General features: G+C 42.2%; 1 protein-coding gene across 2 annotated transcripts in view; it reads right to left on the reverse strand.

Moving 5' to 3' along the window:
- MARCHF8 (membrane associated ring-CH-type finger 8) overlaps positions 1 to 26101 on the reverse strand; it is a 73796-nt gene that overhangs the window by 11776 nt on the left and 35919 nt on the right. For both annotated transcript variants that reach the window (XM_059821030.1, XM_059821031.1), the window contains exon 2: positions 9859 to 9909. In XM_059821030.1, coding sequence (XP_059677013.1) covers positions 9859 to 9909 — 51 coding nt within the window. The remainder of the gene's footprint in view (positions 1 to 9858; positions 9910 to 26101) is intronic.

Below are 26101 nucleotides of genomic sequence, written 5' to 3' on the forward strand. Positions count from 1 at the left end.
TCTCCCTAGAGGTTTTGGTGAGGAGGAGACCTGCGTTGATAACCTCATAATAGAGAATCTTTAAACCTGGTTCTCCCATGTTCCACAGCTGCTGCATACGCTGTGCCACTCACCCACCGCTGCAAAACACTGCTCACATTTCAAAATTCAAAGGTTTACCGCTCTTTTGATCTGCAAAGCAAAGCCTGAAACCCAGGAAGGAACAATGCAATCAGCAGAACAACAGAAGTGTCAACACCACACTGGGCTGCACAAAAACCAGCACAGACCTGGGCCGGGCAATGCACAAAGCCAGACTAGGAGAGACCTCAGGTCATGAAAGGTGTGCTGCCACAGAAGCACGCTGTGCCCAGCCCGGTACTTCAGCCTGAGACGCCAGACCTAGCTCAGTCATCACCGCTTTGATCATCTCTGGTCATGGTGCAACACACACACCATCTCTGTCTCAGGTCTCTTCAATTCTACACTTAATTTATTAAAAGCCCTTACGGTATATTTAAACAAGGCCACTGCAGGCTTTTACACTATCATAGCAAAAGCAAGGTTCCTTGTCACACAACATACTCTTCTTTCTTCGCTAGAGAAGATGGATATACTAGGATACACATGTTACTTTATAAATACAGATACAACCAACATCTTCTGTGTTACACGACTTATCCGTTAAGGTTTTGTTTCTCGAGCCAACAGCACTACAGAGAGCAATGGATCTGGCCTCACATTGGGATGTCTCAGGTGCACCGAGCCTGAAAAAACAGGCATCCGTTTACAGCTGGGCCTGCAAGAGTCAAGGGCAAGACTCAAACACACACCTCTTGATCCACAGCAAGACACTGTGACTTATTTCCCATCCTACCCAGCTAGGTACCTGTACAGAATAAAAACAAAGAGCATAACCTTGGGCCAGAAAGCAAACTGAACTATGTTACGACTGTGAAAAAAACAAATTAAAGACTTAAAGATCAATTATTGGCTTTATCCTGGGAACTATAGTTCTTTACATTTTATACCATTTGCACATGCTAATGATATAGGATGCTGATCATACAGTGAGATGAATTCAGGTATTACTTGGACATTTGCTCTCTATTCGATGCTTAACCTCTCCTCAAAGCAGGTACATCTCTGGCTTCAAATGTTATCTTTTTAAAAGAGTTTGTGCAGTAATTACATTTTTTTTAAAAGAAAGACTGACAAGTTAGTGAAAGACCTGACACACTATAATCAGCTGCTATAATTATGCAAATCAAAATTAATAAGACTTAAATAATGAATTCTTTAAAAAGACATATTTAGCAATCTTCTGAAAACAAAATATTGAACCAGGAAAGCAGCATGTTGCATTCTGCCATGGAAACAGAGCCATATATTGTTGGAACTGAAGTCACAAATGAATTAATAGATCTGTTTCAGGTTTTATGTTATGAGCAAATCACAGAAGGTAGCCTGCTTAGACTGAATCAAATCTCTCTACCCCTTCGCTTTCCAAATGAAGTTTTCCAAAAAAAGACAGTAGTATATATGATGTGACAGTCTAATAGCAGATGACTAGATTCAGTGTTCCAAAATTTCCCTTCTGAAACCATGTTATTGGTTTCTTGATCCAATTGCCTGGCACGAAGACAGTGTCAAAGTCTCGCCACTTGGGAAATCAAAAGGCTGGGACAAACAAGAAATTGTGGAATTTCATTTGCATTTCAAGCTTACTATTCTGTTTCTAGATGCCAGCACTGTTCAGGACAGCTTGCAAAAACCCCACATCTGAGGCACATTTCCTTTTCCTCCTATCTTCCTGCTTCAACACAGGAGGTCCTTTGCTCCATCTTCATATATAATGCAAATGCAACCAAAATATGAACAGAAGTTAACACAACTTGGAAAGGCACCACAAAGAGGAACAACAAAACATTGGAGGAAGTTACGCCCCACCCTCGGTTTAAGGTAATGTAAGCTGTGGCTACCACCAAAAGCCATGGTTCAATGAGCCTCCAGCCTCTGTCTGCCCTCTTTTCCTCCTGTGCTTTTTGCTCACAAAACTATTTACACAGCTGCATTGCAAATCAGATTAGGATAGTGAGGTGAGGTAAAACTAACCGCTTCTTTTACTTTTTAATACCAGTCACTTCCCTGGCTTCAGCTGCCGGAGGAACAACAGTCGGTTACAGCAACGACCCTCTAAAGGCGAGGCACCACTCACTGACAAGAGAAGAGCATAGTAAAATGCAAGCTGCTGCCAAGAGCCCAAGAAGTAAGTTCTGCCAGTCCTAGAAGCAGAGGTGCACGCAGCTGACACTCGCCAGTCCCCACTGCTTGCCTGGGTTTGCTGACTCAGACACAGCAGCTATCAGGCAGAGAGGTGCCACGGAAAAGAAACACTAGTAGCCTTGGGCCAGAACATGGCAAAGAAGACGCAATGTGATGGGTGAATGTAGCAGAAAGGTGGATCCCGCTAGCTTGGAGCTCTGATGTTGCTCCCATGCAATGCTCAGCTCTGAGGAAAATGAGAAAATAAGCAATCAAAGCCTTCACCACTCTGTAGCACACACACCAACGTTAATGCCCCAGCAGTAGCCTCACAAATAGCAGCACCTTTGGTTGAACTGGCTACTTAACGATGGCATCAACAGTAGTAGGTATTTGTCATAGGAGGTTTCTGCCATGCTCATTATGTGATGGGTAGCCCAAGCCTTGACAGCCCAAATTTGACCGTTCTAACCCCAAAATCACTTGCTGAATCTCTGTGGACTTTCATGCCCTTCACATGGAGGAACTGTCATTTCCAATGACAAGCCCTGGAGCTATGTGCTAGTGAGTTACCCTGTACATCCAGACTGGTTGCCTAAAATAGCTCAGGACTAAAGGTCAATAGTTAGTTAATTGTGTATATTGACATTCCCATCTAATGCAATTCAGTGAGGTCACAGCGTGGTCTTCTGCACTGGTATTTAGATAATCACAGAGACTCTGAAGGCAGCAATCCCTGGAAGCCTACAGCTCTCTGGAGGGTTGCCATCAGGAAGAAATATGTATCTTTTATATATATATATATATATGTACGTGTGTATGTGTACGTGTGCATGCATATGTACATATGTATATACATAATGTGCTGCCATAGCTGGTTGTTCTCATTCTGCCCCCACTCCACGAACAGTGGGATCTGTTGGTGAAAGAACTCAGCCTTTTCTGATTACTTATTTGTGATTACATGCTGCGCACCAAAACCCCCACAATCGCAAATTTCATCATTTCTAGGTGTCACATGAATAGGAAAATACTGTGGCCCTACTATTTGTGTTACAAAACCACCTAGAAGTCTCAGCTAAGGACCTGGAACTAACATACTAAGCACTATACACATTTAATAATGGAGGACACCTCCTCTTCGGGCAGACAAAGGGTTAGAGAAAAGACGCACAATTTTAAGTCTTTTAATCAGGAGGAACTGCAGCACAAGGAGCTTCAGACAAATATAAATTTAGCAATAAAGCAAGGAGCCAAACACTCCACAACCCAAATTTCAACCTGGCATTTTGACATTGGGTTTGTCTTTATTTTACACTGTGCTGAACCCATTTCAAAACAATGCTCTTCTGCTGGGCTAAAAAACAAAAAAAAAAAAAAGAAAAAAGAGAGCAATAAAAATCCTAAAAGGTAGCTGCACCTGCTGTCAAAAAGACTGATGCTGAGAGATGTCTCCAGCACCACTAGACCATTGCAGCAGTTTCTGCCTGCCTCCTTTCCCTGTAAGAACAGGAGCACAGTGACGGTCGTCTCCGCTGAGCCAACTCCAACCACCACCAGTCCCTCTGGGGATTAGAGAGACACAGCTAACCACAGTAGGGGTTGGCTAAGTGGAGACATCTCCCACCACTGCCCCAGAGTTGTCCTGTCCCAAGCACAACCACTGAGCGAGGTCCGCTACCTTTAATGCCCCCACCCCTGGCCCCAAGCAATCCCCCTGCACTGTGATGCTTTTTCAGCACTGAGATCCCAGTGCTGTGATCTGCAATGGGCCACTGGAGTTTTGTTCAAATCAGATTTGCCTCTCCTGGTATTAACACATCACAATGACAAATGTGGTAGAAGCACATGGGAAAGACAGAATGAGAGGGACGGTTATCATACCCTGTGTTTTAGAAGAACTCGTCGCTAAAGAGCTATTTTATCTCTCTCACACAGATCCTATTTAAATGTGTATTAAGAAGGCAAGGCTGCAGCTAGGCATGGACATGGCAGGCACTTATCTTGCATGGTACATCTCCAGAGGCAGCGAAAGCCCCAGGCTCTGCTCCCTTAGTTTACACCATGGAAACCAAGACCAACCACCCCATACCTGTTCCACTGGCAGGACCTGGGTACAGATGTGATTGAGGAAAGAAAACAACAATGATGGGGGCCTTGTGAAAAAAGGCACCAAGTGCCACTGCAAGGCGCTCCATCGCTAACCTCGCTAGTCTTCAGATAGGAAAAGGACATCTACACAAAGAGACCCAGGGAATCTGACGTTGTTTGTGCCACCCCTGCCCCATTCACCTCCCCTCCCCTTGACAGGGGAAGCCCCCGCCCTGTCTCATCCACTGTGGCAAAATTCAGTTCTGCCTGCTGGGCTGAGAAGTCCTGAACCTGGGCTGAAGGCAGGCAGGGAAGTCTCGATTAAACCCAAGGGACACAGCCACCGTTTCTCTCGAGCCACCGCAGAACAAATATAATTGCGTGAGTCCAACTGTTCACCAGGATGCAACATATTTGAGTTTTTATGCTTTCAGCAAGTGCTGTATTCCATGTACACATTGGCTGACGGCTCTTGTTGAAGTGCACTGCAGATGTAAAGTCTCCAAAGCTCATCCGTGGAACAGATGTGGTTGTTTCACTGCACGCATGCCAAAGGAGGCCTCCAGCTGAACTAGCACACCCAGGCAGCGGTGCGAGACCAACCAGCCGTGCCAAGTGTACTAACCTGACACTTGAGACAGCCAGAACAGGCCACCTATGGACAGACGGGACATTGCGAAGGGCGGACAGCCCTGCTGACAGGCTGGTTTTGAAAGCTTTTCCTAAATACCAACACGCACCATCAAACATCAGTAACTTCTGGTCATCTCCATTAAATTCTTCCTATGAGACCTGTGCCATTTTGACTTCCAACGCATATTAAAATCAAGTATCTTTAGCTGGGATAAGATGCATTATTAGAATGGAGAGTGGTTAAAAAAAAAGGGGGGTGGGGGAGGAGATATGGGAAAGAGGCATCCGAAATTTTCAGGATGATCCACTCCACCATATAATTTTGGCAACAATTTGATAGGAACCAGCAGTCAGCTCCTGGGAGAACTTTGTTCCATACTTTATATAACATATATGACTATAATTAAAATTATGTCTAGAAACCAGGAGTGAAGCTGAAGTCAGCTTCCCCTCATTCTTCCTAAAGAAATCTGAAGGAGGATTCCAGCAGGAACTTTCTCTAGAGATACCAGAGCCGAAGGCACTAGAGAAAGGAGGCTATCGATCCTTTCAAAGCCTCCCCAAGTGTAATTCAACCTGCCTATAACACAGGATTAATGTTGACTAAACCCAGTAACAACTACACAGGTTCTGCAGGGAGAAGAAGAAGGAGGAAAAAAAAAATATAGCCCTTTGACTTTAAAATCTTCCTCAAAATACCTTGAATGGACTGAGGGAACAAAAGACAAAAGGAAACTCCTGCAGGTTCCTCCTTCACAGAGTGCCCTCATAGCTCTATGAAGTTAAGAATCCAGCCCCAAGAGAGGGAATTTATCACGGCACAGGGATACTATCGCACTCTTTACAAACATGACTGCACCATGCCCCAGCATGAGATTACTTGCTCTTATGGGTGGGGAAAAGACCATACCTTAATATTCACACTATACAATTTTTCCTGTCTTTTCCTTTCCTCAGTAGAAGGATTTTTATTATTTTTTTAAGCAACTTCTCTTTCTCTATCCCCAGGCTCATGTACCTGAACAGAACACCTTCGAGCAGCAGTTCTTTTCAGTAGGCCTTGGTCATCTGACAGACTACAGGATAGCTAAGCTCTGCAACTGAAAAACCTGGACTGCTTTTCTACAGACGAACGCTCACCGAATCCATCAAAGCTTCAGGCAACAGTGGACGTGTGTATTCATATGCTTTTCTAAATCTGTTCCAAGCTGATGAACAGCCCAAATGGATTTTAAATTTCATAGCAAGCTTAGGCTACCACTTTGCATCTGCACTGGCTGCCATTCAGCGCAAGAATAATTTAATACTTTACGGTGTGCTTCTGCTCAAAAGATAAAACTGTACAGGCCTCCAGAAAAGACAAAGCATTTACATTTTTTAAGGAGTGCACCCTTGATTCCTTTGCTGTGATCCCAGTATTAGCATTTTCAAAGTTTATCGCTTAGAGGGCCATGAAAATAAGACTACAAAGTGCCTCCCCACCACACTAGAATCAGCCCTCCAGAGCCATCAGATGACAGGAACAGCACACAGATGACCTGAAGATATTTCCATATGTCACATCGTCAGTTTCAGGATGTATCAGACACTTTAAAGCTAAACAACATCACTAATTTGAGGATAACTGTTTACAGACAGCTTTGTTTGTGACCTCGTGTAATCTGCTTGTAAGCACAATTCCTCTATCTAAGAGCAGAGGGCATGAATTACCACCACTGTGAAAATCCCTTTTTTAGCCGCTCTCAGTGACTAGCTGTGTTTTAGGGTCAATTAATCTATATTTAGAGGACAAAGCTTCTATAAAGCTTAATTATTTCTCTGTGTAGCTTGTATGATGAAGGCACTTACCAGTGAACGGTGGCTTCTTGGCAAAAATGCTGGCTTAGGGTAAACGGTTGAGATGTGGATCTGGGCTGTATACCCCTGTGCTAACTGGGGGTGTTTCAATCAGCATACTGTGCTTGAACAGGGCAAGCTGGGAATCAGGCCATGTCCAAGTCCCATGACTAAATCAATTCAACCTGCCTTCAACACTTTTTTTTTTTTTTAAATTTCAAAACAAACATAGAAAAGACTCCAGAAATGCAAACGTTTTATGTGGAGTGGATTTAAAAGGAGTGTTTGAGAAATATACACAACAAAAAAACAAAAAAGTGCCTGGAAGAATGCCACATCCCCCAGCGTGCAACAGACTGCACAAAACCTAATGGCACCATATGAAGATCCTTCTACATCTTATTCCCTACTCCTTTTTCTGCTGCTTCTGGCTTACATCCCTAGCCAAGTATTCAGGTGACTGTTTTTTCTTGGCCTGGCCACATGTACTAGCAACTCTTCAGCCTCTCTTAGCATCTGCCCCTTGGAGAACTGCCTGTTTGCCCCCTCCTCCCAAGGGATGACTCCACCTGACCCCAACACTTGGGGTCTATGTTCGGAGAGGTCCTGCTACCTGTACCAGCTGATCGCATTTCCAGTGGCACCATCTGTCTGCCTCCCTCCTTGACCACTTTTAGCCCTAGGGCATTGATTTCCTTGCTCACACCAAGTAACACAGCATCCTCTCTTGGCTAGAGGCTGAGTTCCGACTCAATCCTTTCCACTCATATTGCACTGTGCAACTGAGAGCAGTGAAAAGATACACAGTAATAATCACAGTGGGTTCATAATGACATATGAGCACCAGAAAGGCTTTGAATCAAGTGTCAGTGCCAAGCATTGGTAGCAGATCTGCTACATTGCTATGCTGTAAGCTAGATTTTGGTGGAAAAATAATAGCTGAAACAGTCATTTGCAGGAAGCATGATCATTATTTCTGTACACACAGAATGTATTCAATCTGCCTTATTGGCCAGGTTGTTATACTATTCTAAACAAAAATAAAAGGCACTTCCTTATTAAACCTCAGAGCTAATGAAAAATTTTCCATGTACTTAAGCTTCCACGCAGCATCTCTCTACTATCATCTTTCCTGTTTGTCCTACATATTGCTTGCAACAGCCAACCCACCTGTACAACTGCAAAGTAAGTTGTTGCATCTTAGCACTGTACTGTGTGGATGTGCAAGGCAGCGTTTGGATGTATGAGGCAAAATCAGGAGACTGATTTCACCGATGGGACTCCTACCTCTTGCCTTTGTTAGAAGCTATCTCCAGAGTGGAGTAAGTGCACAGAATGGATCAGACACAGAGGCGACAGAGGAGCAATAAGAACATCGATACTTCTGGGAAGCTCATGTTTGCAACCAAAAAGTCTCACCCGTTGAACTGGCAAAGCTGACTTTTGCTCCCCTTGAGAACTTTAGCTTTTACAACACACAGCAATCATGTTGAACATTTCAGTGTTTCAAGATGAATGCAAATATTGATTCTCACCTGCCAGCACTCCCAGAGGGAGCTTTGCCATAGTGCAAGGTCCTTCCCACTGCCCTGCCACACTACCAGTTCTCAATCAATTAAGAATGAACTGTGCAATTCATATGGATACCAAACTGCTGCTGCCAAATAGCTTGTTGTGCTGAATTTCAGACACGCTGGGAAAAGTACAATGACACTTAATGATAAAACTACCATCTCTGCTGAACAACGCCTGAAAATCCAATTAAGGATCCCTAAGAAAAAGAGTCAGGGTAAGAAGGAACAGGCACAGTCCCATTTTAGAAAAGCACAGATGAGAAGTTATACTCACATGGTATTTATTTCAAAACCCTTTCTGTGAATGCACATTTTCTGATGCTGAATGCAAAACACAATCCCACATCACTCCACGATAACATCTTCAGCTTGGTCAGTACCTTGTGTGCTGGACAGTTGCCCTGCTCATTATTTAAGACACCCAGTAATCTTGTCTTTCTGCTCCAAAGTGAAAGTTGTCTGTGCCCATATATACTGTAAATTCAGTGTAGCCACTGTTTCCTCTGCTGGAGATAGATACGAATAACTTCGTATATCCTGAAGTACCCAGAACAGAAAAAAGGCACTTGAGCTTGTCACAGCCATGACAACTCAGTCTCTCATTAAAAGTCACTATTACCAGTAGCATCAACTGTGGCAATGAAGGGTTAAGGCTTATGCACCCCAGGAAAAATACCAGCACAGCCTTGCTTGCATGCAGGTTTTAAGCAGTTGTACTTGTGTAAGCAAAAAGGTGTCAGGCTTCCAGCTAATTAAAAATCTTCTAATTTGTAATGCAGAAGTAGGAGTAGAGTATGTATTGTAATAAGTTATCTTGGACAGTAGATACTTTTTTCCTAATGGCATAACAAAGCAACTGTGCTTTCGATGTGTCCATGGGCTATACTGAAGTGTGACTAGAACGGGCAGAGCATCACGTTTCCCTTACAAGATCAGGGCCTGTAATAGGAAACATTTTAAAATACTTACCTAGTCATGCCCTGATAACAATGCATTTCATGGCGCTAACAATAATTCAGTGTTGAAGTGACAACAAAATAACGTTTAACCACATATTTGATACATATTATGGGATGTATGGCTATACACAGCTTACAGAGAACATTACATCAGATGCTTATGGTATAAACGAACATACTTGTATGATGGTTTTAGAATGATTTTCCCCCCAAGAAAAGATCTCAGGCATCTGTCATCTATCTTTTTAAGGATACCAAGCTAAGGATACCATCTACCAAGCTAAGGAGGCTGACAGTGTGAAAGAGAAAACTGGCCGTAGCTTCCATTTCATTTGACCTGTAAAGAGAGTCTGCAAAACACGAGGGAGTTCTAATGTTTCAGAAGTGGCTATCAGTGACAGACAGGCATAAGAAGCGTTTTTTACTGGTCACATTGTCACGTATATCACCCCAGTTTTGAAAAGAACAAAATCCCAGCATCCCCAAGTTTATCAAAGACTGAGTTATATCGAGGAACATACCTTTGAGATGTTACTAGAGCGACTCACGGAATGCCCCAAAGCCTTCTCATTCTGAAAGAGGAAGAACAGAATCACTGCAGCAACAAATCACAGTTATGAGGATATTTTAAAGCTGGTATTAGAAACCAAATTCCACGGAGAAAGTCTTACAGCTGTGGCTTTTAAGGATGTTGCTGCTATTGACATCAGCCTGATGTACAATAATCACGAAATTGCTTTGTTTGCTTAACAAGATACTACCTTGCAGAAAATCACATGGGCAAGTACAAACTGACAAATACTAGATCAATTATTTCTTCTCTCTATGAATTCTGCAAAGCCCTTTTCTCAGATAGCATATATTTTGGAAAGGCTATTTCTCAGCCCTGCTTCACCTACATCTAAAGGCAAGCATCCAACCACTAAAACTGAAAGTTCTTGCTTAGAGAAGAACAAAAGTATCACAGTGATGTCTGGAAACAATTGTGAATAACCACATGCACGTCATTTCAGGAGACAAAGCAGAATTAATGAGGAACTTCCTATTTACCACAGAACTCAGAATTAAACTGGAAATCTCATACAAAATAGAAATGCAGAAGCTGCAATTCTCAAAACTGAAATCAGTGATGACTGTATCTGTTACTCACTTTTCAGTGTGCAGACCCTGACTGATAAGGATAACAATCTTATCTCCTATCAAAATAAACTGTAGGTTTCACCAAGATATTTCATCCTTTAAGGGTTCCTGGTTTTTGAACATCAGTTTACCGTAAGTGTAACCGGACACGATTGCTCCACTGGGAAGAGCCTAGAAATTGCTCTGAAAAAACTTTTCTGAATAAAATCCAACTAGAAGTACTTTTTTCTAAACAAATATTACAAACAGGGCAAGTCACGACATTTGGTTACAGAGCAGTATCTATGTTCCTCTAAGTCTGTGAAGCTGGGATGCAAATTGGTTTGAGATTTAAACCCTCTGAAAAAAGGGTAAATTTACTACTTTCTTCTACAGGCTCTATACTGGCTAAGAGTTTCTAGAAGTGCATCTTTTCATCCGGGATTTTAGGAACCAAACTCTTTCACCTTTATTCCTGAAGAAAATTTAACCTAACAGAAACACTTTGACAGCACCCTCTTCCAGTTCTCATTGGCACTGACTGATTAGACAGAGCTTGAGATCAGAAGTTCTGTACATATAACAAATAGGAACATAACTATGCCCCCCCCCCCCCAAAATAGTCAACTGCTGTTACTCCTAGATCAGCTTGGATATACTCCTAGATCAGCTTGGATATAGCGCACTGGTTTCAGACCTCTTGTCTATAGTTTGTTACAATTCAAGCGACCTTCAATGACTAAAGCCCACATCAAGTCAGCCTGGCTGGCTGGGCACTCGGATGCTACACCCACACTTTGAGATCCCTGTGCTCCCAGACACTTCTTCCTACAGCACATCCCCAGAGCAACTTCAAAGCTTTGTGTTGAGAAAAAAGAAGGCAAGGCAAAAACGTCAGCATGTGCTTACAACAGCAGGCTGTCCCTTCCTTACACCACCAGCTGCTTCTCAACACAGTCCTGGGCACTACCTCAGTTGACAGATACAAATTGCACTTCCTCCCTTAAAAACGTGAGGAAGCAAATGTGGTGTTCTGAAACCCTCTGTATGTAGGAGTTTGAGTACCCAGAAGACTGTAAAATAGCATTTCAAAAGAACAGAGGAGAAGCAACCAGGGAACCCCCCACCAGTTTTGACTGATGGCCAAACTAAAAATCAGCAAGGATCAGTTTAAGGTCTGGAATAGTTGTGGCCTGAATTACCATTGACTTGAATGCCAAATCTGCCTACTGCAAGGCTGAGTTTGATTTTCCAGATGACTATGAGCTTTTGTTACGTAGATAACAGTATTCCTGGAACAGAAACAAACACATAAAGACCCCCAAAAATATGGACATGATGGTTACGTGAAGACTAACATGGGACAAGACTACTGCCAGAACCAGTACGGCTAAGAATTGGCTCAAACCGTAAGGGAAGGACCTAGCTGATTTCATCAAAGGCAGTGTAACTATAGCAACAGGAAAAAAAAAGAGTTCATTGAAGCTATAGAAGAAGTAAGGAAGAAAAAAGGGGGCAGGGACACGTTCTCAAGCTATGACGAAAAGAGTCCAACACAAGCTGGCAAGCACAAAGACTTGACATTGCATATGTGTGAGGCATGGGGGGAAGGAGGCTGTGCTTGGCCTTCTAGGGACGCGTGGAGGTAAATAAAGCAAGGCGATGTGGGACAAGGGAAAATGATAGTGAAGAGCAGGACCTATGGCCAAGAAGTCTGCCTGAAGCAACACATGCAGCTCTAGACAGATGACAGTCTCAAATCCAGCCCTAGGTGTCAAAGACTTCTGGGTGCAATTCCTAAAGACAAAATTAAACAGAGCAGAGTTTTTTCACGTTAACTGAACGCTCCCCAAATACTGCTGTCTAGCTGAAGAAGATGCCTGCAAGGGAGCATGACTGAACTTACACAGGCACCTGTATTGAAAAGGATATGCTAAAATTCAATAAGCACAAACAGGCTGGAGGACAAGACCTATATTTGCACAACACGGTAAATGATGCAGAGCAAACATACTCTTAGCTGTGCCACAGACACTACTAGTCTTTCTGCCCCTGCTCCCAGAACTGATTTTATCTGATGAATGCCAGGAGCCTCTATGAGACAGATGCTTATATTATCTTTATTGATCTACTGTTGGAAACATACCCATCAGATGTTTCAGTCAGCAGATGACTGCGAACAGTTGGGTTTGTTACTGAAAGAGTGATAATTTTTAAACAAAAAAGCAGCCTTGAAAAATACTCCCTTAAGGGTTACGGAGTGCATGCACTCATATATTTAAGTATCGGTGATATTTTTAAAGTACTCCTGGACACTTAAGTGCTCTTTCACATCTCAGTTGCTTTACCACATAAAGCTGGTACATCCATAAAGTCAACAGGAAATTCACTACAGCCTTAGCCCAGGTTGGCCAAAATCTGTACTCTAATGGGCTACTTACACCAATTAGCAGAAGCAGCCCCAACTCAGCCATATTTTCAAGGAGGAACAACTGACCCAATAGCCACTACCGGATCCAACACAGACTTGCAAACATACACACATTTTCCAGCCTGTCAACTGCCAAGCAGCCCCATCACCCCGATAAAATTGCTTCAGCCCTTGGACACCAACTGACCCTGTCTTAGCCTGTCTTCTAATCAGGGACATTTTTGAAACAGCTGCTCCAAGTCTCACAGTTTACATACACGCAGACTTTAAAACGTGTTGGGCTGAAAACAGATAAACTACTCAGTTTCACTGTGCAACAGCAATTTCCAGCTCACTATGACCACTCAAGTAGCACCCCCGCTGAAGGAACGTACAGTGCTTTCTTGCCGGCTTCTGCAAAGGACCAAAAAAAAAAATTTTTTTTAAATCATTGAACAGCAACAGAAACACCTCTAAGTAATACAGTTCATGAAGTCTAGCCGTGCTGTTTAATTCTTTTTTTTTGCAAATAAAATAATAAACATCTATCCTTCAGGAAAAAGCACTGTGGAAGCCATTAAATAGAGCCAGCACTTGCTGGTGTTTCCCATGCTGCAATACATTAGGGATGCCGTATGTTTTCCAGTCATTAAGATAGAAAAGAGCTGTAAAGCCGTGAAAGGAGCTCCTGGAACAGGTAGATTTTAATGGCAGGCACAATTACAAAGTGAGGAACAAAAACGCTGAATAGATAAAAATTATTTTAAAGGCAAACAAAAGCTCACTTTTCACACTGTATCCACCACTGGTACATTCATCCTGGGGTCTTTTACCACTAATTCACAAATTAACACTGACATGGGAGTGGAAAGGCTAAGCTTCTATTATGGTACTATCACTACCCAACAAATAAAATTCTTCAGAGACTTTTTCTAGCATGTTCCTATTGCAGGGTAAGACATATTCTAGTCTGGCAATTACAGCTCCAAACAAGGCCTCCTTCCCTCTTGCAAAAGTGTTAGTCTTTGCACTTGAATGAAAGCTCAAGACAAATGCAACATCTGCAAGCATGGACCATACAATTACCACCAGTTAAAGCAAGTGTCACTCTACTTTAGCAGATCAGTCCTTCTGTATGGGATAATGGGATAACTCAGCTAGAACCACCTGGCAGGCACTTTAAAAAACCCCATCTAGATAGGAAAAAATTACAAGTGCAACTTGTAACTTCTCCTGAGCCACTCACTGCCAGCTGCTGCACTGAGGTCCCCATCAGAGCCTGGCTCTAGGGAAACAAAGAGGAAGGCAGAAGCAGGGAAGCGACTGAAAAAACAGGAAAACTGCTACCCATTCCTACAGTGACATGTTTCTCTAAACTTTGGATGCACTTGCTTGCAGTTGCCTGAATCCTCCTTCCAACTTTCCTTTCTTTTTCTATCTTCCCCTTGAATTTGCTCCCTACTGTGACTGACAGAGCTGCCTCCTTCCTTCAGCAGTTGCTTCAGCTCACATCTGCTTTCCTGCAGGGCTCTTCATCTTGCCTTCTCCACCTTGCTGGCTCATTTTCCCTTCTGCTGCCATTCCTTGGTTACTCTTTCACGACACCTCCCCCTTCTCAGTTCAGAGATGTAGAAGCCAAAACCTCCCTCCCATCCTCCCATTTACCTTTGTCTTACATATTCAGCACTTCAAGTTATTTTACCCTTGCTTCCCTACCATAACATACCCATTTTCCACTAAGCACCACAGCTATGTAACTTACACAGCCAAACCCAGAAGCCTTGTGAACCCCAAAACGCCAGTTCCTATCACCTGAGCCAGAAGGAGGGTCCCCGCCCACTGATAACAATTCAGGCAGCCAGAGCTGCTCTTGTGCACTTGCAACACCAATGTTTCACACTGACCTTTCTCCAAACTCAGCTGTAGACTTCATGCAGTCTCAGCAAGTGGGCACCCTAAAGAAATACAACTTGGATGTCCTTGCCAGGATGGAAGGAGAAAAACACCTTGGTAAAATAGCTTGGATTTTGTGTTTCCAACATTTTGGGTTTCAGTCATTAAGGCAGGTAAACAGAAGACAACTGAGGAACCAGTCTCTTAGCTTGCGTAGCTGCCTTCTGGCTACCCCCTGACTACACACCTACATTCAGTCCCAAGTATGGCTAATACTAAACCCATCTTTATCTCTGCTCATAGACCTGGAGAAGAAACTGTAAGCCAGATCCCAATGGTTTAGCAAGGTGATTTTTATTCTCTTCGCTCTGGGAAAGGAGGGCAGAGGGCACCAGAGGAAGGTCCTCCTTCCTCCTCAAGCCAACAATGGCTATGCCTGCACCTAGCATGTGCCTGCTTCCTGAAAGTCTTAATTCTCTAACACATCCGGGACCTGATAGGGCACTATACTCCCCATTTTGCAATACAGCTTTTATGTTACATTACCTTATGTAATAAAATCGGTTAAGATTCTCATCTAATGATAAGAGTTCTCCAACTAAAATCTCAATAATGAAGAGCAGAGCCCTTTGTTTTGATGATGTTCTTACTGCAGTGCACCAGCCACAGATCCCCACAAGGTAAGCGCTAATGCCTCAGTCCAACAGAGACAGAGTTAAACAAACCAGGGCAGACTGGTTAGGACACTGCCTAGTTGTGGTTTTCTACCTGGAATCTGAAAGCCGTTTTAATCTCATTTTGTGCATTACAATTTTTTTTTTTTTTTATCATTTTACAATGATAGTTCAAGCACAAGATTGATATCTAGTAAAATCACTCACTGTTATCAACGATGAGTGGCACGGGCACCATTTCAACAGTCTTCTGCATAAATGGTTGCTTTCCTTAATAAAGAACTTTGCAGAAGAGAATTAATAAGTAACAACAGCAATTCTCATTCTTAGATCTTACGATAATTCCAGAATGGGACACAGAATGGCATTGCTTGAAATGGTGAGGTGCTGAAGTGCTGAGTAGCTGAATGACCCTTGCACGGCAAGTGAAACTCAGTTCTTCCATCAAGTCCCATGCCCAGAGCATGAATGCATAGTTGTTCTACAAACATGCAGCCATACACACCCAGGTATTGTTTCAGGTTTCGTAACTGTCAGGTTTCCTAACCACCTCTTCCCAGAATTTATGCAAATCTTGCACTGCAACCCTATACCTGAACAGTAGAAATTAAAAACAACATATGCTTTTAGTTTGGAGAGAGGGGTTGTTGTTGACAATATTGGCATGTGCACTTAATTGTCTGAAGTGGACAGAATGAGAGGAAAGAAACAGGAGAAGGCTTTGTGAATTTTTTTCTTCATCTGTCAAAACCAATGGACTATTAAATTACAAAAGCTTTGTCAGCACTAGATCTCGTGACTGACAGAACCCGACATTTAATTACTTCAGTAGGAAATGGTATTTTGCATCATGTCAACTGAATACGCCCTTTATTTCTTTGGCAGTCACCAGGTCATCATGGAAGACCAATAAACTTACTAACAGTTTATAAAGACACTGCTTGGCAAACTTCTTAAGCCTTGCTCATTTCAAATTTTTGTCCATAAAATATGATGAAATATCATCAAGGTTTGTCAATGGTTTTTTGCATTGCTTTGCTTTACTTCCAAAGGCTCCACAAAGTGCATCTGATCATGGATAATCCGCATCTCCAGCTGCCATTTCAAAATGGCGATCTGCTCTCCACCTCCCCTCTTTAATTGTTTGAGCTAGAAGACGACATAAAGGCCTTCCTCTTGCTGAGCTGAGGCTGCCTCACCTGGAAGAGCATATTTTAATTTCTGCACGAGACCATCAATTTGGTACATTTCACTAAAATTACATTCATTTGCACGCTTACTATATTCACATGCCACGCACCCAATTCCCAACAAAGAAAGTAAACTGCAAAGTTTGGCATCCAACATGTTTTATGGATGTTCTTATCTTGCTGTTGCCAGACAACCTGCCTAAAATGGATGCACGCCTGTAAGTGATGCAACACATAAAAATTAATCCTTCCCTCAGGGAACAAATTACATGAACTACAAAAGACATGATCCAAAAACGTACACTCTTCTTGATAATGGAAGCAGTATGCATTAAGCTTACCTGTGTGGCAGCAAAAATGCTGTTTCAAACAATTTCATGTATTTAACAGCAGAAAAAGAGGTACAAACACTGAGGAAGCCAGCAGTTATAAACAGATTAAAAGGAATAACATTCTATCTTTTGTGAAGTAATTGCATTTAATGCAACTGCTGGAATTCTCATGGTAGACTACATATGTCAATACGCCAAAGCAATCGACTATTTTAAACGTTCACAGACTAAAAAAACCCTCTAGACAACTGGCAATTTAGAATTTCAAGCTGCAAACAGACATAGGAAGCCTGTAGCCTAGATGAGCTCTCTGAAGAGCTGGCCTTTCTCAGTGCCTACAGGACTTCGCAGGCTCAGTCGCTCGCTGCGGGACCAGGCTGTGTGCTAGCACACGCTGCTCAGGCAGGGTGGCAGGCGGCCGCACAGTCTGCGTGTCTTGTGCAACTTGGACAGGATGCACACGTGTGGATCACTGCCTCTGCTCAGCTAAGAAGGTCCACAAAGCCGCTCTGATTTCCAACTCGTATTATACCATTGAAGTATACTGTTAAAACAGTGAATTACAGTATCATCTCTTAGCTAAGGTTACAAAGGCCTCCTGAATCTAAAAACAGATTCAGAACAATACTAGAAAAATGGATACTTCCCAAAGCAAACTTGATACTTCAAGTTGCGTCTGTTTTTCTCAAGGATTTTCTCTTCTTCTCCCCCCTTTCCATCTTAAGATATTAAGATTGCTTATTAACCTATTTCTGACTGCATGGACCATAAGGGCAAATGATACTCCCTATAGCAACTCGGGAAATCACTTCCCAAATGATGCTGGGAAAACATTCTGGATATTTTTGGTAACATTTAACATGATACGGCCAAAAGCACATGACAAAAGAGCTCTCGAAAGAGCACTGGCAGATATCAGAGCCGTTTAGTAACACCTACTCAGTACAGACCAGCTTGGATTTGCCTGAAATTTCGTCTTCCCATTTTTATCACTGCAGTTTGCCAAGTATTCTGACCCGCAGCATTTCAAACTCACGTAGTGTTAAGCAATCACACAAATGAGGAACTGGGCCATACAGATACCGTTAAAGTTACTTAGCCAAACACTGGTTAGAGTGAGATGCTTGCAAAAATCTAACCTGTGACCTTCTGGAGAGCTTTAAGCACACTACATTCCTTACAACAATTGTTTGTAAGGTCACAAAATACACAAAGAATAGTATCTAAGAAAAACAACACATTCAACCATACTTACAGAAATAACCCCAAACTACTTACAGAAAACACTGCTCTGGGAGAAAAGATGATGCACAGCTAAGAGAAAAGATATACTCTTCATTTAAAGGGTAGTGCATCTAAACTGCAGAACAGAATGTTTTAAAGCCTAAGTCTGCTAATAAAAAAAGTAAATTAAGTGACCATTCAGAGTTCCTGACTAATTATGCAGGAAATATAGGGCTCAACTGACTATTTAGCCCAAGTAATTTTAAGAACACATATCTGTGAATGCACACACTTACATACCTTTTTTAGGTTAAAACTTAATAAAAAAACCCCCACCACCTACAGAAAGCACACACACAGACAACTACCCTCTCTTTCCCCAAAACACAATCCCTGATACCAGAGAGGCAGGCAAAAAGAACTCTCTAGGCATAGCAGGCTACTTGAACCAGTAACCCAAGAGGATTTTATATCATTTTGTCAGGGAAGCACAGCTGGTGTCACATGGGGCTTCACCTGATGCTTTGGGATGCAACCAAGCACTGCGTGTCCAGAGAAGACTACACGGGATCAGGCAGAAGACCAGTACTGGGGACACCGTCATTCATGAGCAGCTACTGCTGCTATCAGCGTTCTGCACTGCTTGGTACTGTGAACATTTAAAGTCATCATACTATTAGAGTAGCAGCGTATGGCAAGAACCTGGCAAGGCAGTGCTTTTGAAACACTTGGCTACATCCCCAGCCTCCTATGCCATCACTAACCACTCCCTCCCACAGCACCGCCCAGCCAGGGCTTTTTTTTTTGCAATCACATATTTCAGGGCTTTCTGCAAAACTCAGACCTGAAGTAGCCAGGGCAAGTCTCTTGCTTTCACAGGTCTGTCTTTCAGAACCATTCCCTTTGCTATGAGTCCTGTGTGAACAACAGTGACTCAAGACAGCCATTTCTCACTGACAAAGCAATTCTCTGATTTGCACAGTGCTAAAAGCTGCAAAAGCCTCTTCTCCTAAACACAGAGGATTTAGCACACTCTAAATGTACTTCTGTTTTAGCCTAAAAATCTGCAGTCATTAACTTTATATCCACATTCAGGGTGCTGCACTTGCAATACCAACACATTCAGAAATGTTAAAGGAACTGAGGGTGCAGGTTCCCAAGAGTCGCAGATAAAGAAGTTTCAGAAACTGGCTAACAAGGGGTGTGCTGAGAAATACTGCATTCTTCAGTCACAAGCAGATACTCTTGCAGTCTTTCATTCAGAGGATGTTTAGGACCTGTTACTCATAGGAGAAAATCCTGCTGATTCTGGTTACCTTCCAACCATACAGCGGGAACTGGGAAAGTACAGCACCATACATCACAGATACCAAGGGAAGAAGAGTGAAAATGCAGGGAACGTAAAGGACAGAAGCAGAGTTTTAGGGTGCTCCATTAGTCTTTCCTGTATATCACTCATTAAGTGGGTCCCTGATAAAGGAGCAGGATAAGAATTTAGCATCTATCTGCAAGTCAGTTAACACCACCTAAATCCATGTCTAACAGCTGATGCTGTCCAGTTTACCAATATTGATCATTGGTATACATGTGCATCATGTTCCTACCTTCTCTGCTATGTCTGTCACAATATGAATGAAAATACACTAAAAAAATCTTTTTGGTGGAAGACAAGCGCTCACAAGATTCAGATTCTCTACATTTTTGATTCCTTTCCTACTCTCAGAGAAGGTAAGCACAACTCAGGAGGCCAACAGGATGATAACAAAATCCAACAGGAGATTTATCTTTGTTTGGGAGGGTCATTCCAACTTTTTTATTTAAAGATGTTATTGAAGGAAAAAAGATGGTATGACCATACAGAATAAGGGGAAAATTTCCACAAAGGCACAGAAAGTAAAATGGTGAGCCCCATTCTGTCAGGGACATCTTTTTTAGTTCTCATATTCAGCAGCAGTACTTCTTGAAAAGGAGACTTTATCAGATCTTTTCTCTCTTCAGAAATGTAGCAGCAGTCGACAAAGCAAACAAAATGCCAACAAGGAGATGGAACAGATGGACATGAATACTGAAACAATATTAAAAACCAATGGCAGGTCAACAGCTTTTGCATATGGTCACTAGAAAGTAAATCCTAGCTTCATGGAAGTCAGGGGGAATTCCACCACTAATGTCAATCGGTTCAGGAGCTCGGACTCTGTTAGTAAGAGATACTGCAGAAATACAAAGAGTTCAGCAACAGACAACTGGGGTGATCAACAATAAGGCAAGTCTTCATATAAAGACAACTGAAGCAATAGATTATTAAAAGAGAAAGTAAGTATATAACGGGAAGTAAAGAAAAGACACGTAGCTAAGTAACAAGACTTCACAGTTGTGTCCCACACCTTCAGAAGAGCACCAGGAAGCAGGTGACTCAAGCCAACTATTGCAGGCTAAACATACACTTGGATCAATTATTCCCTGGAGGAAGCAATAAACCAGCACTCCATGTGGACACAGTGGTCCCACCAAAACCAACAAGAAACGCCTGTGGTCTCAGGTAGACTCAGACTGAGCCACTATCAACATCCTGATCTGAAAAAAAGTATTTCAGTAACTGCAACTGGTAGTAGGCACACTTAAGTAGATCGGGACCTAAAGGAGTTTTAAAAATACTGACTTGCCTTAAAGCATGAGAAGCAGAGAATTAGAAATTGCAATAAGAGACAGCTAGAAAAACGTGTTTGCTTTCACACATGGAAATCTACATTTGCATCACGTTCAGCAGGGAGAAGCAGAAGCACTTCTAAAAGAACCCACGTGCAGGAAGGGACCGCTATGCAGTGCTAACACTGAGCAACACCAAAGCCAATGGAGCTGCGTTGGCTAAATAAAGCAGGGATGAGCCCAGTGACCCTGCACAGTAGGGCAGTCAACCTGAAGGCCAACAAAGAGTAAAAGCAAAAAAAAAAAACCAACCAAACCATCTTTTTTGAGCAGGTGGTGTGAATACAGAGTATGGTGCTCAGAGCACCCCTAACTACCACTCCTGGGCACAGCAGCTGTAGCTGAAAAGGGACTCTCTGTGTAGGCAGCCTCATTTCCCATCACATGAATCCTAAATTATCAGATTACAGCAGAAGACTGTCTGAGGCAATCAGACGGGTGACTACCAAAACCTACCCGCTGAGAAGAAGCCTTCCAAAAAAGCACTGCTTTTCACGCAGTTGGGAAACTTCAGCGCCGTCACTGTCTAATAAGGAGGGTTGCCGGTTTTGTGTGTCTGAATGAGCTGAATGCCAGCAGCTGCGCAAGAACTAAATTTACCCCCACAGTCCCAGGAACGCCTGCATTTTCTGCTAAAAGAAAATCTCTGGGCCATTAGCCTATTGAAATAGAAGCTTTTCCACTTAACTGAAGACATTTACTCATTCTCTTCCTGCATCTCTCATGCTCCAGTTCCAGTAAAATCCTGCTTGGTTTCAGAGATTTTTTTAATGGAAACATAGATGCCTCAGTTCAAAAGCACCAATATTATGCGAGTAGTATTAAACAATTCACTTCACTGGGTTCCTCTGCCTCTCGCATTTATTCCTATGAAACAGAAAATGAACTGCAGCTGTCAGAGTGCTGGCTGACCTACTGGGGACTGTACTACATTCCTGCACACGCGCTGACATAGCATTTTCTAAAGTTTATTTCCCAAGGGGAAAGAGTTATAAATAAGTCTTATGTTCACAGTAAATCTCCTGCCCTTCATTCCCTCGAGCTTTGAGCGCGGGCGGTTTTTTGTCACAGGAAATTGCATCAAAGTTCTCAGGAAAAAGTGTATTAGTTTATATGATTTGCTTTTGTCTAACTGCCTTTAACTTGACCCCCACCAAAGCTAGATTTTAAAAATGCAGTTTCAATCTTCTCTATGTTCACTGCTCTACACATTCTTTATCTGCAGAAATCTGGACATCTATGAAATCTGCAGCTGTTTTAGAAGATAACAGATTTTATTAAAATACATTTTGTATTTTTTAAAAGTTACTTTTAAAAACCCACAAATAACCGCTAAATGATTAAAGGCATTTCTGTCTATCTTCTGAAAATACATATAGTCAGATCTCTAAGGGAGGCTGTTTTCTCTTGGGCTCTACACTTAGAATTGAGTGAGAAGCTGAAGTAATAAATAGGGGCTTCACCACAGGCTCTAGAATCCAGCAGAGAGGATTCACTTATGAGGTAGGATCCTCCGATTATCAGCTTTTATGCCTGGGTTATCACATTGACAAAATGTTTGCCGATCCCATTACAACAAGGTTTGATTCAGAACTGGAACTTCCCAGTCCACACCTCTCCCCCCAACATCTATTTCGGATTCCTCTTAGTTTTGAAAATACAAAAGATAAAATTATCCCTAAATACAAGCACTATCCTTCCAGTTTGAAATGACTACTGAAATATTTTCTAGGAGGTTAAAGAATAAGTAACTGCTGCTTTGGAAGTCCATTTTTCTTAAAGGCCAAACCCCAGACAAGCAATATTGCCTACCTGGACATTACAAAATGTCAAAATTCTCCCTGAGATTTTAATTTTGAAGAGGCATTTCAGAAAGCATCCAGTGAAAAAAGGAATATCAGATAACGTGCAGGCGTTGTCCAAAAGATGAAAATAGATGATTTGGCCAGATAAGCACTCTGGGGAAAGGTGGGAGTGCAGGGGGAAGGATTAGATGCTGCTGAGCTGCATCGGTGCCCGCAGTGGGACTGATGAAACGGTAGCATGGGATCCTTGCAACCTGCAGGAACAACTGGATTGTGCTCTGAAATAGAGAGACGTGAAAGCACGAAGACTCAAACTGGAACATCCTGGTCCACATTCAGACTCCCCCATATTGGAGATTCCCAATTTTGGGTTTCAGTACAGACATTTACAAAAGGTGAGCAAGAGTGATGTAAATTTGCAAGGAAAAGCTAAGGGTTAGATAGGGTTTACATCTGTCTTTTGCATTTTAACCCTTTGCTTCCCTGTCACCATTCCATACATAAGTGCTTTGCTTTGAGGAAGTTACAAATGTCACTGTTTTTCACAGGCATCCCGAAGGAAATTCATTGATGGGATTAAATAATTTGTTAGGTCAGGCAAGACCCAAGGGTGGTGAGCAGGGATGCTTTGAACAAAAAAAAAAAAAAAAAAAAAAGCATGATGAACAATGGGAACCAACTCAGAGGAAAAATGCAGGAAGGACCGGCACTTGGAAAGGGTAACCACTTAAAAACTGATTAAAAAGGTACAGTTCACCCTGTAATTATGACAGCTATCTATTAATAATTAGACAGCTATCTATTAATAATTTATCTTACAGATTAATTTTTAATACTCCTCAAAATAGGGAGATGGGGACATTTAAATATCAGGTCTGGAAAAAGCCTGTGACACCTTGGACGTGCTCCCTGTAAATGAGCTTCCCTTGCAAACTCTTGTTCAACACGAGGATGGGAAGAAAACATCTCCTCCGTAGTGAAAAGCAGCTAGACAAAACTCTTCCAGTCACTTGAATCTCAAAGCTCTAAAAACTCAAAGCAGTGAAATAGGCAGCCTCATCCTGCAGCCAAGAACAAAGCAGCACAGCAGAGAGGTAAATTACAAAAGTGTTCAAAGGGACAAGTGGCCAATTCTTTACAAACACACTCAGAAAAAAGAGTACTTGTCTTGCAAGGTTCCTTAATACCATCACTGCTAGTACCATGGGAAAGAGAACAGATGACATCAAAAAGAGGATGTAAAATTGGAAGAACCACTCTTAATATAAACATGCATTTAGTTAACATCCAAATTGCCACTGAAAATAAGGCTGTACCACAGGGTTGAAACTTTAGCACACAATGAATGTGCTTCTTGTATAGCACCTTTCCTGCAAAACAGTATTCCCCCTCCAAAGGGAAATACTTCAGTTGTTCAGTGCTGAACAGCACTAGGGAGCAGCTCAAAAAATAAGAGCTGAACAAGACGGTATCTAAGATAAACTGTAAGAGGGAGATGATGAGGCCAGTTTACAATTTACAGCCTATTGCAAAATACACTCCTGGAGTTTGACATCAGTATCCTGAACTAGGCAAACGTGATCACTTGGCAAAGGATAAACCTGAAGCACAGGGAAATTACGTTGCCCTGAATGAAATTCACCCCTACTTGTCCTACTTTTAGATGCAGTGCTGCTCACTGTCACAGCCAGCAGCTGTGTCCCACTACAGGCACATGGCTGAATAGTACACTTGGTTTGCACAGGATGAGTTTCATGTACAGTGAAACCGTGCCAAAGCAAGGAGTCCTTGAAACGCTTCTATTTGTCCCCACCACTTGTAAATGTGATCCCAAACTCTCCTTGCACTTCCCTGGATATACAATGGCCTTTAGATCTCAAAGGATGGTGGACTGTGAGAATGCAGAAGGTGCTCCACAACGCCCTCATTCCCGTGCATGGAGGCAAGCAAAATGGGTAATAATACAAACAATAAATTAATGTTCAAAGGTGCCTAATTTTTTTTTTTTTTTTTTGTTACAAGTGAGGCACCACCGCATAAGGAATCTACAGGCTTTTCCAAAAAAATTGGGATTTGGGATCTTGGGATTTGTTGGGATCTTGGGATTCAAGATTAAGAAAAACTACTCTGGACAATAGTTGTGTGGGGATTCCTCATCTAGGTACTTTGATATTTAAATTTTTCCAACCTCTGGCATGTGCACACACGTGCCTCTATATATATATAACTCACAAACTACATTTTGTTTTCATTTAATGGGAAGAATCTGCACTAGACAGGGCTGAATCCCAAGGGCTACAGTAAACTAAGCCAAAAGATACCCTCTCAAAAGAGAAGTCCTGCAAGTGTCATCTGAATTTTAATGACAAGGTAGTTAATTTCATTTGTATCACAGACAGCATCAAAGAAGAGCAAAAGTTAGGATGACCACTGAGCCAGGGCTTGGGAACCAGGAGGTTCACTATCTGGAGTCAGACCTTTATGGCCTTGGACACTAAACCTTCCCAAAGCTTGGCTGAAAAGAATGGGACAGGAGGTCAGAGATCACCTCTGAAAAGCACTGACAGGTAAAACTGGTTCATATCTATAAAGCGTAAAGAAGAGGACAACTTGCAAAAATGCTCACATTACATTAAGCATTCTTAAATTCTCTTCCCACTGCTGTTCAGGAGCTCATGTTTCCTCCTTGTTAAATTCACACTTCTTGATATTGCAGATGCTCTGTTTTCATTTCAAATCTATCTGTGTTCACCTTTCTTTTTCCTTTCAGTGAAAAGCATGTTAACATCTTCCCTGGAGTTAGACACGTGAGAAGGCTTCTACTTGTGCTTCCACAAATCAAAAGCAGCTGCTACATGGCATGGCAGAAATGAAAACTCTTTTAAATAAAAAGCAGAAGAGCAAAAAGAGGAAAGGAGGATAGAGCAAGTAATAGGCAATATAACCTGCAATACAACTGAGGAAGAGAGAAACAAAAGCAACAATCCTCTTCTCCCCCTAATTATTTTTTTTTTTAAACAGCAAGATGACTCTTACATTTCTTTGTTGAATTTGGGATGAGAAATGTAGGTCTTCTGACGAGACAATTTGCAGAAACCATTAATGGTTTGAAGCCTCAAGAAAAAGTGGGCTGAAGGGTCTGCTTCACATGCTTCTTCGTGGGCTAGGGGAGAATATCTAATGGCAAAGGAGAATGGGGAATTCCCTTTCCAACTGTACCCACCCAAGGAATGTCCTTGTCCCTGTTCTACCTTAACCACTTTCAAGACAATGGGCTGCAGAAATGAGACTCTTAACATCCATCCTACAGCTGCTGCATCTCAGAAATCCTTTGACGAAGGAACCTCAGCTCCCACCACTAAGTCTCTTCCAGGTGTCATCTGCCATAATACTACAGTGAGTTTGTAGACT

Source organism: Gavia stellata, chromosome 9 (genome assembly GCF_030936135.1).
Source record: "Gavia stellata isolate bGavSte3 chromosome 9, bGavSte3.hap2, whole genome shotgun sequence".
Classification (NCBI taxonomy): Eukaryota; Metazoa; Chordata; class Aves; order Gaviiformes; family Gaviidae; genus Gavia; species Gavia stellata.